The 19,777-nt window shown below is 51.8% G+C and overlaps 1 protein-coding gene across 3 annotated transcripts in view; it reads left to right on the top strand.

The window, feature by feature from the left end:
* Positions 1–19,777, top strand: part of LOC115653541 (receptor-type tyrosine-protein phosphatase U-like) — a 114,939-nt gene that overhangs the window by 14,762 nt on the left and 80,400 nt on the right. For all 3 annotated transcript variants that reach the window (XM_030566932.1, XM_030566934.1, XM_030566935.1), the window contains exons 2-4: positions 15,040–15,228; positions 15,907–16,086; positions 16,537–16,722. In XM_030566932.1, coding sequence (XP_030422792.1) covers positions 15,040–15,228; positions 15,907–16,086; positions 16,537–16,722 — 555 coding nt within the window. The remainder of the gene's footprint in view (positions 1–15,039; positions 15,229–15,906; positions 16,087–16,536; positions 16,723–19,777) is intronic.

The raw sequence follows: 19,777 nt of genomic DNA on the forward strand, positions 1-19,777 counted from the left end.
ATAACAGGGTTTAAAAGAGAACTGGATAAATTCATGGAAGCTAAGTCCATAAATGGCTATTAGCCAGGATGGGTAAGGAATGGTGTCCCTAGCCTCTGTTTGTCAGAGGGTGGAGATGGATGGCAGGAGAGAGATCACTTGATCATTGTCTGTTAGGTTCACTCCCTCTGGGGCACCTGGCATTGGCCACTGTCGGTAGACAGATACTGGGCTGGATGGACCTTTGGTCTGACCCGGTACGGCTGTTCTTCTGTTCTTATGTATGACTAAGCTTGTCATTTAGACTGTAAGTTCTTGGGGGCAGGGCCCAAAGCTCCATACGTTTTCTGCAGAATTCTTCACCCAGCTGCGAGTGCCACAAAATAAAAAAATCAAATTAAATCAGGGAAAATAGAACGATTTCTGATTGCATCAGGCAAATGGATGAATCTCTTATCAATACGATTTACAATAATCCCTGGCTGGGAATGTAGCATTCACCATTTTCAATTTACCTCCCCTACTTACATGTTATAAAATCTGCCTGTTTCATCATATCTAAAAGCTGTTTTCAGTGCTGAAATGCCCTTGGGTCTGACAACCACTGTCCTACTGCTGATTGTGGAGGGCTTGGCCCGTGCTGCTTGTTGTACAGACAAAACAACACAGGATCTTTTCAGGGGGCAAGACAAAGATGCCACATTTATTATAACAATCTGATTTTTGACCAATAACTAATATCTTAATCCTTATACACTCACATTATACCTAATACCTTTACACACACACACACACATCCATCAGATGTTCTGCAGCTGCTGCATAGTTACCAGTCCTGAAGATAGCTTGAGTTCATGGCTTGATTTTGCAGCTTGGGTTTGTAGCTTGTGATGGTAACTGGCCAGGAAAGTCGGGCACAAGGACGAGCTGGGTCTCTGTTGGGCCTGCACCAATGCCCTTCTATGTTGGCAGCAGAATGTTACCCTCCAACGTCTTCCATCTCACCCATCCTTTGCATAGGCTTTAGTTTGAATCCATAAAAGCAGCAAAGAATCCTGTGGCACCTTATAGACTAACAGACGTTTTGGAGCATGAGCTTTCGTGGGTGAATACCCACTTCATCAGTTGCATGTAATGGAAATATCCAGGGGCAGGTATATATATGTGTGCTAGCAAGCAAGCTAGAGATCCTGTGGCACCTTATAGACTAACAGACGTTTTGGAGCATGAGCTTTCGTGGGTGAATACCCACTTCATCAGATGCATGTAGTGGAAATTTCCAGGGGCAGGTATATATATGTGTGCTAGCAAGCAAGCTAGCTTCAACCTCATGAAGACAGATCCAGACTAACACGGCTACCCTCTGATACTTGACACCATGCAAGGCACTGCATTTAGCCGTATGGAATGGAAATCCATCAACCTCATGAAGACAGATCCAGACTAACACGGCTACCCTCTGATACTTGACACCATGCAAGGCACTGCATTTAGCCGTATGGAATGGAAATCCATCAACCTCATGAAGACAGATCCAGACTAACACGGCTACCCTCTGATACTTGACACCATGCAAGGCACTGCATTTAGCCGTATGGAATGGAAATCCATCAACCTCATGAAGACAGATCCAGACTAACACGGCTACCCTCTGATACTTGACACCATGCAAGGCACTGCATTTAGCCGTATGGAATGGAAATCCATCAACCTCATGAAGACAGATCCAGACTAACACGGCTACCCTCTGATAGTTTGAATCCAGAGTCTCTAGGTCTCGCTGTGTCACATTGCCTCTGGGTTTGGTGACTGATCACCCGTCAATTGCAGGCATGACTTTCAGCCTGGGACATGGCTTTGAGCTTCCTTCTATTGTACCTTTTCTTTTTAGGGTGGACTCTTCTTACTTTGTTAGGGCTCTTGTCTGCATCTTCAGCCAGTGGGGTTTGAACTTTATTTCATCAGGACAGGCTGGGGCTGGAGGTTGAGTCCATCATCCACACATACATCAGTCATACATCTAAACTAAACTAATAAGATTACAGTAGGGTTTGCAAAAATGAAGGTTGGAGGAAGCTTTTACAAAATGGAGTTAGTGTTTTAAAAAGGGGTTTGAATTACACTATGGCAAACAGTGAACAGAAGTTACAATATAGACAAGTGTAGTGGATGGCAAACAGTGAACAGAAATTACAATGTAGGCAAGTGTAGTGAATGGTGAACAGAAGTTACATTAATGAAGTGAACAATTAAAAACAATTTCATTTATGAGTTCTACATGCTGAGGATGGGAGGGACTTCTGCTGTGGTGCAGAGGTAACCGAAAGAAAGCTGGGGGCAGTTTTCTCCCTTCCCTAGCTCCTGTTAGTCACTGCTGAGCCCAGCCCTGCTGAATGCCTCCTTGTAACTTTCCCCGTTCTGACTGAGCATGGTTCCTGCTCTAGCTACACCGACACTTGGGGTCTCAGGGGGGGTCCATCTCCTTTTGCATGACTGGTGAATTCCAGATGGCTGACACTGAGATGACTCTGCCAGTTACAGTCTGACTAACTTAGACCCAATGTGCACATTTCCCAGCAGTTTACATTGAGTAATCTCATCTGCAAACACATATTCAGCTACCATCTCTGTGCTGACAACTCACAGATCCGCCTCTGTGCTCCAGACCTGTCTCCTTCTCTCCAACCTAGAACCTCAACCAGTCTCCCTGGCATCTCCTCCTGGAGGTCTAGCCATCATCCTGACCTCAGCATGGCTAAAACCCCTCTCCTAATCTGCCCTCCCTGCTCCCTCTCTTCTCTATCATCGTGGACAACACCACCATCATGCCTCTCACTCAGGCCTATAACCAGGACGTCATCATTGACTCAGCCTGGAGGTGAGGATCTAGGTCCAGGGCAAAAGCTTGCCAATTCTTTCTGAGTAGCATCTCTAAGATAGGCCTTTTCTATCCATCCCCACAGCTACACCTCTCCTCCGGGGTCTCATCATCTCAGTATTGCAACATCCATCTTTCTGGCCTTGACAAATGCAGTCTTAGACTCATAAAATCATAGAACTGGAAGGGACCTTGAGGGGTCTCTAGTCCAGTCCCCTGCACTGGAGGCAGGACTAAGTATTATCTAGACCGGGGTCCCCAACACGGTGCCCACGGGCACCATGGCTCCCATGGGGGCGTCTAAGTGCATCCACGTACTGATCGGCGGATGAGCACCCACTGAAATGTGACCGAAATTCTGTGGCATTTTGACGGCAATGTCTCTGGATGATACCACTTGCCGCCGACAAGCAGCGTCATCCAGAGGCATCACCGCTGAAATGCTGCTGAATTTCAGCAGCATTTCAGCGGATGCTCATCCATTGCCATGGTCTTTCGTCTGGCGCCTGCCAGATGAAAAAGTTGGGGGCCACTGATCTAGACCAACCTTGACAGGTGTTTGTCCAACCTGCTCTTAAAAATCTCCAGTTATAGAGATTCCACAACCTCCCTGGGCAATTTGGAGTCTCGGGTCAAAAGACAAGCGAGATGGCCAAAAACGGAGTTCCCATTTTCCTCAGCTCTACCAATGAATGAAGAATGACCTGCCTGGCTCCATTCAGGGATGCCACTGAGACTCTGAGCACGTCTGCACTGGGGCTGAGGTGTAATTTTCAGCTCGAGCAGACATACCTTTGCTAGATATGATCAAGCTGGCATGCTAAAAGTAGCAAAGTAGCAGCAGCAGGAGACGCTAGCTGCCTGGGTACATGCTCCAGGTCTCAGGCAGGCGGGAGTCCACTCGGGGTGGCTCAACTGTCCCACCGGTCGTGCCACCACAACTACACTCCTGTTTTTAGCACACATCTAGCGCAGGTGCATTTGCTCAAGCTGAAAATTACTCCAGTGTAGACCTACCCAAAGAGAGACAAAGCCTGAGACCTTCCAGTCCTGCAGCAAGGAAAGCAGAGATTTCCATAGCCTCTGCCCTCAACGCCTATCGGAGCCATAGCAACACCCAAGGGCACCTGGTGGTTCACCTGGCTGCTCTGTGCTGTGCTGCACCAGCTCTCTTACGGTGCCCAGCAGCACTGAGCACCCTGCAATGTGGAGGCAAGTGCTAAAGATGCTTCAGCTGCTGGGCCCTCTGGGAGCTCACCCTGCTGGGTTCTGGTGACCACTTGGACCCCCAGCTAAAGCGAAGGGGCCTTTGCTAGGGCTGGCTCAAAGGAGAAGTTGTCAATAGCCTACACCCCAAGGTCCAGCACTGCGGTTCCTACCTTGGCCCCAAGGGCCATTCAGCAGAGGGGTTCGGCTTCTCCAGCCTCCAGCCTCATGCTGGCGGAGCCCTCCCCGGGATCCCCTATTGCAGGCCATCAGCTGGCAGCGGGTGTCCTGGCTGGGATCAGTCCATGTGTGTACCATTACGGGCTCCCCCATGTGTCATTGCCTAGCTCCGGCTAGCAGGATGCTCCAACTGTGGGGGACATTGGGCTGCAAGCCCCGGCACAGTCCCTGCTGGGTGTATATAACCTGTACAGCAGCCCGTTCTCCTGGGCTCAGCCCCAGAGTGAGCACGCTGCCCACTTCCCAGGCTCATCCCCTGTGTCTAGGGCACCATAGCTGCAATAGCCATCCACAGGCTCCTGCCCCTTAGGTTGCCAGCTGGCTATGTCCAGAGAATTCACTCTGGGCCTGCCAGGGTTCTCCCCCCACACACACTCTGAACTCTGGGGTACAGATGTGGGGACCTGCATGAAGACCCCCTGAGCTTATTTTACCAGCTTAGGTTAAAAACTTCCCCAAGGCACAAATCCTTCTTTGTCCTTGGACGGTATCACTGCCACCACCAAGTGAGTTAGACAAAGATTCAGAAAAAGGACCACTTGGAGCTCCTGTTTCCCCAAAACATCTCCCTAAGCTCCTTCACCCCCTTTGCTGGGGAGGCCTGAGAGTGACCAAGGTGAGCACAGACCAGCCCCTTGGGTTTTTAGGACACAAAACCCCAATCAGATTCTTAAAAAAACAACTTTATTATAAAGAAAAAGTAAAAGATGCTCCTCTGTAAAATCAGGATGGAAGGTAATTTACAGGGTAATCAGATTGAAAACACAGAGGATTTCCCCTCTAGGCAAAACTTTAAAGTTACAAAAACAGGGATAAACCTCCCTCTTAGCACAGGGAAAACTAATGAGCTACAACAAGGGGGAGGGATGTCTCTGTGGTTTGAGCACTGGTCTGCTAAACCCAGGGTTGTGAGTTCAATCCTTGAGGGGGCCACTTAGGGGTCTGGGGCAAAAATCAGTACTTGGTCCTAGTAGTGAAGGCAGGGGGCTGGACCCAATGACCTTTCAAGGTCCCTTCCAGTTCTAAGAGATAGGTATATCTCCTATTATTATAACAAAAGCTAATCTAATACATTTTTTGCTATTACTTACTATTTCTGTAATATTAGATGCTTAGTTCAGATATGGCTTTGGGAGATGTATTTTCCCTGCCCTGGTTCCTCTCTGACCCGGAGAGAACAAAGGAACACAAAACAAAAACCTTCCCCCACAGATTTGAAAGTATTTTCTCCCCTTATTGGTCCTTTTGGTTAGGTGCCAACCAGGTTATTTGAACTTCTTAACCCTTTACATGTAAAGGAGGGATGAACCCTTTACAGGATAAGGAGGGATTTTATGTTACCCTTAGCTATATGTTTATGACAGGGCCCCTCTCTGTTCAGTTCCCTGCTGGGTCTTTTCAGCTTCCCACCAGTTCTGCACAGATCTACAGAACACCTGTCCAACACCCCAGTGAACCACAGGGCTCAGAGAAATGAGAAAGCCGAGGGCTGAGATCTGAACACACCTGCATTATTATAGCAGTGGTGTCAGAAGAGGTTCTCTCTGCCTTTTTTCTATAGCACCCATCACTATACTAGCTCCTGCTGGCAGACCTCCCCAAGGTCCTAGTGCAGTAATATTACCCCCCAAAACCTTGCTCAAATATCAGAGACAAGAGACACCACACTCCGGGCACCACTAGCAGAGGGAAGGACAGCGCAAGTCCTGCTAGCTTCATTAGCAAAGGCAGTTGCACATTCCTCGGGGGCCGGCACAGAGCAGGCTGGAGAAGAAGGAAGATGAAGCCAGTAGAAATGAAGGTGCCATTTCAAAAATTCCATAAAGTTCCACGACCACGTTTCAGAACAGCCTGTGCACAGCAGTGTATGGAAATAGACGTGCAGGATTTGCATACATGCGTGTTACAACTGCCCGCACGATGCAGTCACTGTGCCCCCAGCTGACAGCTCACGGGACCTAAACCAGGCCTGAGACACCTCTTTGTGAGGGGGTGGGGCTCATGATTGCAGTCATGGGCACCTGTCTCTGCCCAGTCCCTGTACGGGGAGCCCAGGTGCCGCACTCTGCTCTGTAGATCCCAGGATGTTCCTGTAGTTTTCTAGGCACCTAAAAGTGAAGTGCAGTGACACTCAGCGTTGCAACGCCTTCGTCTCCTTGTGGTTCCCCCCGATGACCCTGTTCCTGTGCTCAGCAGATCAGGGGCTGGGGCTCAGAAAGAGGCAGGGGCGGAGGCAGGGGATCTGCTAACACGCAGACTTGCCTTGTGTAACCCACACACTTCCTGGGGGTGGAGTCTGTTCCATCTTGTGGCACTGAGACTGTGACGTTCTGAGTGTGATATAACATCTCATTGAAAGGTGACAGGGCCAGAAAGAGTTAATTACCTCCCAGACTGACCTGACCCATGGGTGAACTGTAGAGACTGGTTCCGAAGATCTGTTAATGAGCAGAGCTTTGAAATGCAAGTCTGCATTGGGAGAGGTAGAAGGGTGGATGTTTGCTCAGGTCTTGTGATGTAAGCAAACAAGTCTTGTCTGTTGCTATAGCTTTAATTCAAAGATCAAAAAGGAATATTAGCATTTAGGAAGATACTTGAGTGAAATAGTATTATTGTCTCTATGTCTCTCTGAAGGTTGTGGTAACCTGTGTCTGAACTGTTTAATGGATGAATTACCCTGTGCTAATTGCCAGGATGTTTGGAAGGAGAATTAAGCCTATTGTTTTCTCAGGCCGAAAGGCTGCTGGAAATGTATAAGAACCTGGGACACGATCCTGCTTCATGTCAGATCTGCTTTGGGTTTCAAGAGGGGAAAACCTTAAGCCACAAGGATTGAGATCCCCAGTCACTGACTGGAGCCACGCTGATATGGACATTAGACTATAACCTATGGACTATTTCTAAAAGGACTTTTGGCAACTACAAGCTCATCTCTCATATGTATCTAACTTCACAAATTGAATTCAAGTCTGTATGTATGTGGATCTTTTAACCAACACTCTCTCGCTTTTCTTTTTTAATAAATTTTAGTTTAGTTAATAAGAATTGGCTATATAAGAGTGTATTTTGAGTCAGATCTAAGTTATAATTGGACCTGGGTGTGTGGCTGATCCTTTAGGATTGGAAGAACCTTTTCATTTATATGATGAGATAAGATATTCAGGAATCATCATCATATCTGACGTGTGTGTCTGGACGGAGGCCTGAGGCTGGGCACTTTAAGGGAACTGTGGTGTTTAAACTTCTAAGTAACCAGTGAGGTACTATAGAAGCTGTTCTTTTCCAGCTTGGTAAATCTAAGTATTGGAACAACCACCAGCTTTTGGGGTTTATCTTCCCCATTCTGTCTGCAGTTCACTCTAATTGAGTGACCTCAACTGGCTCCCACAGGCAGCACCGTCACAGAGACCATTTAGGGCATCTACACTACGGGATTATTCTGATTTTACAGAAACCGATTTTTGGAAACAGATTGTTTAAAGTCGAGTGCACATGGCCACACTAAGCACATTAATTCAGTGGTGTGCATCCATGTAGTGAGGCTAGCGTCGATTTCCGGAGCATTGCACTGTGGGTAGCTATCCCATAGCTATCCAATAGTTCCCGCAGTCTCCCCCGCCCACTGGAATTCTGGGTTGAGATCTCAATGCCTGATGGGGCAAAAAACATTGTCGCAGGTGGTTCTGGGTACAGCCTCATCCCTCCCTCCGTGAAAGCAACTGCAGACAATCGTTTCGCTCCTTTTTTCCCGGGTGAACTGTGCAGATGCCATACCATGGCAAGCATGGACCCTGCTCAGCTCAAGACAGCAATCATGGATGTTTTAAACACCTCATGCATTATCGTGCAGTCTGTGCTGAACCAGGACCTGCAAAACCAGGCGAGGAGGAAGCGGCTATGGCAGCGCGGCGACAAGAGTGATGAGAATATGGACACAGAATTCTCTCAAACCATGGGCCCCTGCGCTTTGGAGATCCTGCTGGTAATGGGGCAGATTCTAGCCTTTGAACACCGATTTTGGGCCCAGGAAACAAGCACAGACTGGTGGGACCGCACAGTGTTACAGGTATGGGACAATTCCCAGTGGCTGCGAAACGTTCGCATGCATAAGAGCACTTTCATGGAACTTTGTGACTTGCTTTCCCCTGCCCTGAAACGCCAGAATACCAAGATGAGAGCAGCCCGCACAGCTGAGAAGCGAGTGGCGATAGCCCTGTGGAAGCTTGCAATGCCAGACAGCTACCGGTCAGTTGGGAACCAATTTGGAGTGGGCAGATCTACTGTGGGGGCTGCTGTGATGCAAGTAACCAAAGCAATCACTGAGCTGCTACTACAAAAGGTTGTGACTCTGGGACACATGCAGGTCATAGTGGATGGCTTTGCTGCAATGGGATTCCCTAACTGTGGGGGGGGGTGATAGATGGAACCCATATCCCTTTCTTGGCACAGGAGCACCAGGGCACCCAGTACATAAACCGCAAGGGGTACTTTTCAGTGGTGCTGCAAGCACTGGTGGATCACAAGGGACGTTTCACCAACATCCATGTGGGATGCCAGGAAGGGTTCATGACGCTCATGTCTTCAGGAACGCTACTCTGTTTAAACGGCTGCAGCAAGGGAATAACAGTTGGGGATGCTGAAATGCCTGTCGTTATCCTGGGGGACCCAGCCTACACCTTGATGCCATGGCTCATGAAGCCATACACAGGCAGCCTGGAAAGTAGTCAGGAGCTGTTCAACTACAGGCTGAGCAAGTGCAGGATGGTGATAGAATGTGCATTTGGCTGTTTAAAGACGCTCTGGTGCACGTTACTGACTCGCTCAGACCTCAGCCAAACCAATGTCCCCATTATTATTGCTGCTTGCTGTGTGCTCCACAATCTCTGTGAGAGTAAGGGGGAGACCTTTATGGTGAGGTGGGAGGCTGAAGCAAATTGCCTGGCCGCTGATTACGCGCAGCCAGACACCAGGGCGATTAGAAGAGCACACCAGGAAGTGCTGCACATCAGAGAAGCTTTGAAAACCAGTTTCATGACGGCGAGGGTACAGTGTGACTGTTGTGTTTGTTTCTCCTTGATAAAAACCTGCCCCCTTGCTTAACTCATTCCCTGTAAGCAACTGACCCTCTGCTTTGATCAAAGCTTGCTTTCTAAGGAAATAAAGTCACTATCATTTAAAAACCATGTATTCTTTATTAACTGATTATAAAAAGAGGGAGAGAACTGACAGGGTAGCCCGGGTGGGGTGTGGGAGAAGGATAGGAGGGAAGGAAAAGGCCACTTAGAAGTTCAAAATAATGACAGCCTTTTGCTTAGGCTGTCCACTGGGGTGGAGTGGGTGGGTGCACGGAGCCCAGGGGCAGCTCCAGGCACCAGCACGCCAAGCGCGAGCCTGGGGCGGCAAGCCACGGGGCGTGCTCTGCCGGTCGCCGTGAGGGTGGCAGGCAGGCTACCTTCAGCAGGTTGCCTGAGAAGGGTCCTCTAGTCCCACGGCTTCAGCGGACCTCCCGCAGGCATGCTGCCAAATCCACGGGACCGGGGACCTCCCGCAGGCAAGCCACCGAAGGCAGCCTGCCTGCCATGCTTGGGGCGGCAAAATACCTAGAGCCACCTCTGACGGAGCCTCCCCCACCGCGTTCTTACACATCTGGGTGAGGAGGCTATGGAACATGGTGAGTGGTGAGGGTGGTTACACTCTGTGACCCTGCTGCTGTTCCTGAAGCTCCACCATATGCCGGAGCATGTCAGTTTGATCACGCAGCAGCCCCGGAGTTGCATCCCGCCACCGCTGATCTTCCTGCCTACACCTCTCATCTCGAGCGTCCCTCCTGTCCTCACGCTGGTCCCTCCTGTCCTCACGTTCACTGCCATCTTTCCTGTACTTTGATACCGCGTCCTTCCACTCATTCAGATGAGCTCTTTCATTGCGGGTCACTTCCACGATTTCCAAGAATATTTTGTCTCGCGTCTTTTTTTTTCTGCTGTCTTTTCTGAGATAGCCTTCGGGATGGAGTAGGGAGGCTTGAAAAATTTGCAGCTGCACGAGGAAGGGAAAAAAGGGAGAGAAGAATTTAAAAAGATACATTTTACAGAACAATGCTTATACTCTTTCACAGAGAACAACATTATTCATCTTACATAGCACATGTGATTTCACTACAAGGTCGCATTTTGCATCTTAATATTGAGTGCCTGCGGCTCTGGTGTTAGAGATCTCACAGACGCAGGTCCAGGCAACAGAATTTGGCTTGCATGTGGCCGTGGTAAGCCATTGTCTTTCGGCTTCTGCAGCCTCCATGAAACCAGCACCCTCTGTCATGGAGTGTGGGGGAGTCCAGCCCTGCACCCCTCTTCCTGGGACCCACAGTGACTCTCAGCCAGCCAGTAAAACAGAAGGTTTATAGGACAACAGGAACACAGGCTACAGCAGAGCTTGCAGGCACAGTCAGGACCCCTCCACCGAGTCCCTCTGGGCTTTCAGGGTGCTTGGATCCTAGCTAGGATACCCTGAATTCCGCCCACACAGCCCCAAGTCCAAACTCCAACTGCTTCCCTCCTGCCACTCCCTTCCTTTGTCCCCCCTTCCCGGGCAAAGGTGTTGACCTTTCCCCTCCCTTACCTAGCTCAGGTTACAGGCCCTGGCATCGTCCATCCCCTAAAGTCCTCCCCTGCTCTCCCACTCCCCACACAGACAGTCCCTACTGCATCACACCCTCCTTTCCCACACACCAAGCAAAGCCCATTGAGTGCTGCTGCTTTCCTGTTAACATGCTGCAGCAGAAACCAAACTAACCATCACCCCCCCCCACATTCAATTCTCTAGGATGATTGCTTTACCCTCCCTCCCCCACACCACCACGTGGCTGGTATCAGGGAAGATTGCTGCTAGCCAAACGCGAAAAAGCTCAGCACCAATCCCTCTTCCTCCTCCCTCCCCCCCGCTTGGCTAACTGCAGGGAAGGATTAATTTTCAGCCACAGGCAAACAGCCCAGTAGGAACGGCCACCTCTGTCCCCTTAATTAAATTCCCGAATTTCAACCAGGTTACCATGAACGATATCACTCTCCTGAGGATAACACAGCGAGATAAAGAACGGATGTTGCTTGAATGCCAGCAAACACTGGGACCATATGCAGTTAGGCTTTGTCATGCAATGATACCAGATTACTTGCTACATGCATGGCGTGGTCAAGTGTCCTACTATGGAGGACAGAATAAGGCTGCCCTGCCCAGAAACCTTCTGCAAAGGCTTTTGGAGTACCTCCAGGAGAGCTTCATGGAGATGTCCCTGGAGGATTTCCGCTCCATCCCCAGACATCTTAACAGACTTTTCCAATAACTGTACTGGCCGCGAATGCATCCCAAGTCCTCAGGGCAAATCAATCATTAAAAAACGCTTGCTTTTAAACCATATTTTATATTTACAAAGGTACACTCACCAGAGGTCCCTTCCATGGCTTCACTGTGTGGGATAGTGACTTGGGAGGGCTGGGAGGGTAATTCCGTCAGGCTGAGAAAAAGCTCGTGGCTGTTGGGGAGAGCGGAGTGCTGTGTGCTCTCTACAAGCTCATCCTCCTCTTCCTCCTCCTCATCTTCCCCATCCGCAGAATCCTCAGCCATGGCTGAGATTACCACCTGTGACGAACTAGGAATGTTCTTAATGTTTCTTCTGAATACTATGTTGGTGCCTCAGTGTCCCCATGGCAGTTCTTAAATATCTGGCAGAGCAAAGGGCCAGTGCACCTAAATGCCTGACACTCTGTCTCCTAGCAACTGATGGCCTGGGCCCCTCCCCTGCAAAGGTGCCAGCTGAAGGTGTTGGAGACAAAGGGATCAGGTGACCTCCTGGCCCGGGGAAAGGAGCTGAGCAGAGAGGAGGGGCTGGGAGGGGTTGTTAGTCTGGAGCTGGCGGAGGTCGAGGAGTGGAGGGCAGACGTGGGGGGTCTGGTTCACTGCCCCCAGAATGGACCCGGCCGAGGGGTCCAGTTCGCTGTACCTACAAGCTCTGTTTTAGACCCTGTTCCTGACATCGAATAAACCTCTGTTTTACTGGCTGGCTGAGAGTCATGTCTGACTGCAAAGTGGGGGTGCAGGACCCGGTGGCTTCCCCAGGACCCCACTGAGGCGGGCTCGCTGTGGGAAGCGCACGGAGGGGCAGAGGATGCTGAATGCTCCAAGGAGAGACCCAGGAGGTGAAGCCGTGTGAGCTTCTTGCCCTGAACAAGTCTGCTCCAAGGGAGAGGAGGCTCCCTAAAGTCCTGCCTGGCTTTGTGGGGAGCAGTTCCAGAGCATCGCCCGGGGACTCCGGTATCTACTCAGGTATATAAAAGGGTGTCATCAGGAGGAGGGAGAAAACTTGTTCACCTTAGCCTCCAATGATAGAACAAGAAGCAATGGGCTTAAACTGCAGCAAGGGAGATTTAGGTTGGACATTAGGAAAAAGTTCCTAACTGTCAGGGTAGTTGGACACTGGAATAGATTGCCTAGGGAAGTTGTGGAATCTCCATCGCTGGAGATATTTAAGAGTAGGTTAGATAAATGTCTATCAGGGATGGTCTAGACAGTATTTGGTCCTGCCATGAGGGCAGGGGACTGGACTCGATGACCTCTCGAAGTCCCTTCCAGTCCTAGAGTCTATGAGTCTATGAGACACCACCCCCATCTCGGAATCCACGGACAAAGGGGGGGTAGTGGTGGCGGACCCCCCGAGAATTGCATGCAGCTCAGCGTAGAAGCGACATGTTTTCGGCCCTGCCCCGGACCTTCCGTTTGCTTCTTTGGTTTTCTGGTAGGCTTGTCTGAGCTCCTTAACTTTCACTCTGCATTGCACGGAGTCCCTGGCGTGGTCTCTCCATCATGGCCTTGGAAATTTTTTCAAATGTTTTTTCATTTCGTCTTTTGGAACGGAGTTCTGTTAACACGGAATCCTCTCCCCGTACAGCGATCACATCCAGTACCTCCCGTGCGGTCCATGCTGGAGCTCTTTTTCTATTCTCAGGAGACTGCATTGTTACCTGTGCTGATGAGCTCTGCGTGGTCACCTGTGCTGGTGAGCTCTCCAGGCTGGCCAAACAGGAAATGAAATTCAAAAGTTTGCGGGGCTTTTCCTGTACCTGGCCAGTGCATCTGAGTTCAGATGGCTTTCCAGAGTGGTCACAATGGTGCACTGTGGGATACCGCCCGGAGGCCAAAACCATCGAATTGCGACCACACTAACCGTAATCCAACATGGCAATACCGATTTCAGCGCTACTCTTCTCGTCGGGGAGGAGTACAGATATCGATATTAAGAGCTCTTTATACCGGAATAAAGGGCTTAGTTGTGTGGACGGGTGCAGCATTAATTTGGTTTGATGCTGCTAAATTCAAGATAAACTCGTAGTGTAGACCAGGCCTTAGAGAGTGAGAGCTTAATGAGTTTGCTCTACAGCCAGTTGGCTTTTAGCTCACACAGTAGCGGCTTCAAGTATCAGAGGGGTCACCGTGTTAGTCTGGATCTGTAAAAGCAGCAAAGAATCCTGTGTCACCTTATAGACTAACAGACGTATTTGAGCATGAGCTTTCGTGGGTGAATACCCACTTCGTCGGATGCATGAGATGCAGTAGAGGCGTATGCACCAAGCTTTAGAGGTCCCTCGTTTGACCCTGCCTGCCAGCGTATGGGTTTGTCGGGATTACCCTTGGACTCTGCCATGTTATTTTTTCGTGTGAAGTTTTAGGATCTCTTGTTGCTGCCAATTTTCCCCAGCTCTGGGGTCCCCCACAGCCTCCTGCCACTGGCATCCCCACAGGTTTGCTCAGTGTGTGCCTGGGGTAGTGTGACTGACAGCAGGCCCTGTGCCAGCCCTGGGGCTCCCTTCTCCTGCTTGGCAGCGCAACTCCAAGGACCCACACGACTTGGACTTCCCTTGGGCAAGGCAGCCCCCAGGTTCTTCTGCCCCACAGCTGGCAACTCCGCAGGGCTGCTGGGGGTGCTGTGCACCCACCCTGCCCCTGGGCTGTCCCCACCCAGGGCAGGCCCAGCCACTCTCTGCTCCCTGCCCACCCGGAGCTCACTCCTCCTCCCCTTCTGAAGGGTGCGGGGCGGGGAGGGACCCTCTTCTCCTGTGCAGGGCAGGGAGCTCTGTGCATGGAGACCTCCAGGCCAGAGAGACGCAGACAGAGATGGGTGAATCCTGCCCTGATTTACCCCTGCAGCCTCGAGTAGGTGATGAGGATGGGCAGGGCAGGGTTTGCCCCTGGCAGCTAACAGAAGGGGACCCTTGATAGGAACAAGTGCCCACTGAACTGGGTGCTGCTGTCTGCTCCATGTGCTCACCTGGCTTGGGTGATTCCCATCCCCTCCCCTACCTGTCTGGGTGGCAGCTCTTGGGGCAGGGACCTGCGGGTGCAGCTGGAGCCGGGCGGGTCAGTGAGAGGGAGGAATCCCGCCCTGTTCAGCACCAATTTGGGGCCAGGGAGCCAGGAAACAACCTGCCCCTGGAGCTCCCACAGGGAACTGCTGAGGATCCCCCCCCACTGGGCTCTGTCGCCTCTGGGTGCTGGGCCCCTTCTCTAACCTGACCAGTGCCCCTAACCTGCCCTCTCTGCACCTCCGGGGGCACTGGGAGCAGGTGCTGCTGCTTGGACCATTCCCAGGACATTTCCTCAGTCTCTGAGCAGGCCGCGGAGGTGCTAAGGTGGTGACCAGGCTCCATCTCCAGCCAGGTCTCAGCCTCTCGTTCCCCCCGTCACAGGCACGTGCAGGAGGGAGGGAGCCTGGACCACGAAGGTGACATTTCCCCCCGAGCAGACGGAGGTTCGGGTGAACGACACGGTGCTGGTGACGTGCGCCGAGGAGCCTGAATCCGGCCCGTTCCCTGCAAACTGCACAGCGCTGAAGGACCGTGGGGCAGTCTGGGATATCAGTGGAGTCAAGTGCCTCAGTGAGTGTTCGGAGACTGATACAGCCCCCGTGCCCACCCCCCGGGCATGGGGCCAAACCTCCCCAGCCAGCCCAGGCATGGGGCTGCAGCCAGTTAAGGGCAGGAAGTGGCCAGGGAAACCGAGCCGGTGATAACCAGCCACTGGAGACCAGCGGTGTGATGCCAGGGGTAGGAGACCTGGGGGTGGCAGTTCTGGGAGGCCATGACAATGGGCAGAGAAAGGGAGACCCCCTCCCTCAGCCTGCCGAGAAACCTCGCACATGGCTGTCACCGTGGGCCCTCCCACAAACACAGGCTCCCCCCCAGTGCACACGGCTCCCACCAGGCCCTGAGGCGGCTGCTGGTGGCTGTGGCCATGGCCTGGCAGGAGTCTCAGCCGGGCACTGCTGGGCAGCTCTGCGAGGAGCGAAGCTCTGAGGCATGGGAACTGATCTCAGCATTTCTCAGGCTGGTTCTTCCAGCACCGCTTCTGAGAGCAGCCAGGCACGGGCCTCCCAGACACGCGGTCCCCTCCCTGCCCCAGACTCACTCCCCAAGCCTTTCCCATGGTCATAGGGCCATTATATGCTGGGCCGGCCCCAGCATCTGCATGACCTTGGGGCTGGCTCCCCAGAGCCAGGGGCTGTCAGACCGCAGGGCAGACGTGCCCCCATGGCCGCTCTCCTGTTTCTTTCACAGGGATGTGCAATGACTGGGTGAGGCAGGTGGATTTTGACCTTGCACAGACGGAGTTTGGCGTCGGGGCTGAGGGTCGGGTGACCTGTCGTCAGCAGTTCCAGCAGAACTCGTTCAGTGTGACGTGCAGAGAGACGGAGTCGGGACGCTTCGAGTGGGATTTGGGTGCACACAAGTGTGTCAGTGAGTGCAGGGAGCCGGCCCTGGGGCTGGCCGGGCGCCGTCTGGCAGGGGAGGGCTCCATCCAGGCTGCTGAGAGGCCATGGGGAGAGTCCTTCTGCAATGAGCAGCTTCCCACCCACGGTGTCCCCAGGGGGGCAGGCGCGTGGATCTGATCCCGGCTCCTGGCCTTGCTCACCGTGCAGGAGCAGCAGAGACCAGGAACACTGTTCTCCCCACGGCCCAGTGGGGCTGGCTGGTCTGCACTCGCCCTCCCCACGGCGGCCCTGAGCGTGCGCACGGAGTAAATGTACCTGAGCACGTGGGGCCTGATCCTGAGAGGGGCTGATCCTTGCAGCCCTCCCCCCCCCAGCTCTTGTGGGCACCCAGGATGGTTCAGGGTCGGCCCATAATACCCAGTGGAGTCTGCCTGGTTCCAGCGACCCCCAGTGCTCTGCTCTCCTTTACCTAAAGGAAAATGTGAGATACCCAGAACCTGGGACTCCAGATTGCAGTTTGCCCCCAAGACGCAGTTCTACGCCCCAGGTGAATTGGTGACGCTGAGCTGCCCTGCGGGGTATCGGCCGTCACCGCCTGTGATCGTATGTGTCAGAAATGGGAGCCAGGCTGTCTGGAGTGAGACACCCACCTGCCAGCAGGGTGAGTGCGGGACCCCCCGAGTCACTGTGAGCACAGGGGGGTATTTATGTCCTGAACGTTCGGAAAAGTATTAAACGATGGTGACAGCCAGGTTATGAGGCAGCCAGTGCAGAGCAGCCCATCTGGGTGTGTGTCAGGGTGTCCGTGTGTGTCAGGGTATGGACTGGTAGTGCACATACCGTGTGTGTGGAGGTGCTGTGTCAGGGTGTGTACGTGTGTATTGGGGTATCATAGAATCATAGAATACCAGAGTTGGAAGGGACCTCAGGAGGTGTCTAGTCCAACTCCCTGCTCGAAGCAGGACCAACCCCAATTAAATCATCCCAGCCAGGGCTCTGTCAAGCCTGACCTTAAAAACCTCAAGGAAGGAGATTCCATCACCTCCCTAGGGAACCCATTCCAGTGCTTCATCACCCTCCTAGGGAAATAGTGTTTCCTAATATCCAACCTAAACCTCCCCCACTGCAACTTGAGACCATTGCTCCTTGTTCTGTCATCTGCCACCACTGAGAACAGCCGAGCTCCATCCTCTTTGAAACCCCCTTTCAGGTAGTTGAAAGCAGCTATCAAATCCCCCCTCACTCTTGTCTTCTGCAGACTAAACAAGCCCAGTTCCTTCAGCCTCTCCTCATAAGTCATGTGTTCCAGCCCCCTAATCAATTTTGTTGCCTCCGCAGGACTCTTTCCAATTTTTCCACATCCTTCTTGTAGTGTGGGGCCCAAAACTGTACACAATACTCCAGATGAGGCCTCACCAATGTCGAACAGAGGGGCACAGTCACGTCCCTCAATCTGCTGGCAATGCCTCTACTTATACAGCCTAAAATGCTGTTAGTTAACCTTCTTGGCAACAAGGGCACACTGTTGATTCATATCCAGCTTCTCATCCACTGTAACCCCTAGGTCCTTTTCTGCAGAACTGCTTCCTAGCCATTCGGTCCCTAGTCTGTAGCAGTGAATGGGATTCTTCCGTCCTAAGTGCAGGACTCTGCACTTGTCCTTGTTGAACCTCATCAGGTTTCTCTTGGCCCAGTCCTTTAATTTGTCTCGGTCCCTCTGTATCCTACCCCTACCCTCCAGCATATCTACCACTCCTCCCAGTTTAGTGTCATCTGCAGACTTGCTGAGAGTGCAATCCATGCCATCCTCCAAATCATTCATGAAGATATTGAACAAAACCGGCCCCAGGACTGACCCTTGAGGCTCTCCGCTTGAAACCGGCTGCCAACTAGACATGGAGCCTTTGATCACTACCCGTTGAGCCTGACGATCTAGCCAGCTTTCTAATCACCTTATAGTCCATTCATCCAGCCCATACTTCTTTAACTTGCTGGCAAGAATACTGTGGGAGACTGTATCAAAAGCTTTGCTAAAGTCAAGGAATAACACATCCACTGCTTTCCCCTCATCCACAGACCCAGTTATCTCCTCATAGAAGGCAATTAGGTTAGTCATGCATGACTTGCCCTTGGTGAATCCATGCTGACTGTTCCTGATCACTTTCCTCTTCTCTAAGTGCTTCAGACAGGGCTGCCCGGGGGCGGGGGGGGGGGGCAAGTGGGGCAATTTGTGTGTGTGTCGGGGTATGGGCTGGCAGTGCACATACCGTGTGTGTGTAGGCGCTGTGGCCCCCCCACCACTGAATTACCACTCCTTAGCGACGGGTCCCGCTTTGGCGGTAATTCGGCAGCAGGGGACCCCCACCGAGGGTCTTCAGGGCACTTTGGCAGCAGGTCCCAGATCGGAAGGACCCCCCCCGCCACCGAAGTACCATCGAAGTGAGGGCCTCCTGCCGCCGAAGACCCCAGGCCCTCTGAATCCTCTGGGTGGCCCTGACTTCAGAACTGATTCCTTGAGGATCTGCTCCATGATTTTTCCAGGGGCTGAGGTGAGGCTGACTAGCCTGTAGTTCCCCAGATCCTCCTTCTTCCCTTTTTTAAAGATGGGCACTACAGTAGCCTTTTTCCAGTCATCCGGGACCTCCCCTGTTCGCCATGAGTTTTCAAAGATAACGGCCAATGGCTCTGCAATCACACCCGCCAACTCCTTTAGCACCCTCGGATGCAGCGCATCCAGCCCCATGGACTTGTGCTCGTCCAGCTTTTCTAAATAGTCCCGAACCACTTCTTTCTCCACAGAGGGCTGGTCACCTCCTCCCCATGCTGTGCTGCCCTGTGCAGCAGTCTGGGAGCTGACCTTGTTTAAGAAGACAGAGGCAAAAAAATCATTGAGTACATTAGCTTTTTCCACATCCTCTGTCACTAGGTTGCCTCCCCCATTCAGTAAGGGGCCCACACTTTCCTTGACTTTCTTCTTGTTGCTAGCATACCTGAAGAAACCCTTCTTGTTACTCTTAACATCTCTTGCTAGCTGCAACTCCAAGTGTGATTTGGCCTCCTGATTTCACTCCTGCAACCTGAGCAATATTTTTATACTCCTCCCTGATCATTTGTCCAATCTTCCACTTCTTGTAAGCTTCTTTTTTGCGTTTAAGATCAGCAAGGATTTCACTGTTAAGCCAAGCTGATCACCTGCCATATTTACTATTCTTTCCACAAATCAGGATGTTTTTTTCCTGTAACCTCAGTAAGGATTCTTTAAAATACAGCCAGCTCTCCTGGACTCCTTGCCCCCTCATGTTATTCTCCCAGGGAATCCTGCCCATCAGTTCCCTGAGGGAGTCAGTCTGCTTTTCTGAAGTTCAGGGTCTGTATTCTGCTGCTCTCCTTTCTTCCTTGTGTCGGGATCCTGAACTCGACCATCTCGTGGTCACTGCCTTCCAGGTTCCCATCCACTTTTGCTTCCCCTACTAACTCTTCCCTATTTGTGAGCAGCAGGTCAAGAAGAGCTCTGCCCCTAGTTGGTTCCTCCAGCACTTGCACCAGGAAATTGTCCCCTACACTTTCCAAAAACTTCCTGGATTGTCTGTGCATTGCTGTATTGCTCTCCCAGCAGATATCGGGGTGATTAAAGTCTCCCATGAGAACCAGGGCCTGCGATCTAGTAACTGATGTTAGTTGCCGGAACCTCATCCCCCTGGTCTGGTGGTCTATAG

This window comes from Gopherus evgoodei, chromosome 6 (genome assembly GCF_007399415.2).
Source record: "Gopherus evgoodei ecotype Sinaloan lineage chromosome 6, rGopEvg1_v1.p, whole genome shotgun sequence".
Taxonomy (NCBI): domain Eukaryota; kingdom Metazoa; phylum Chordata; order Testudines; family Testudinidae; genus Gopherus; species Gopherus evgoodei.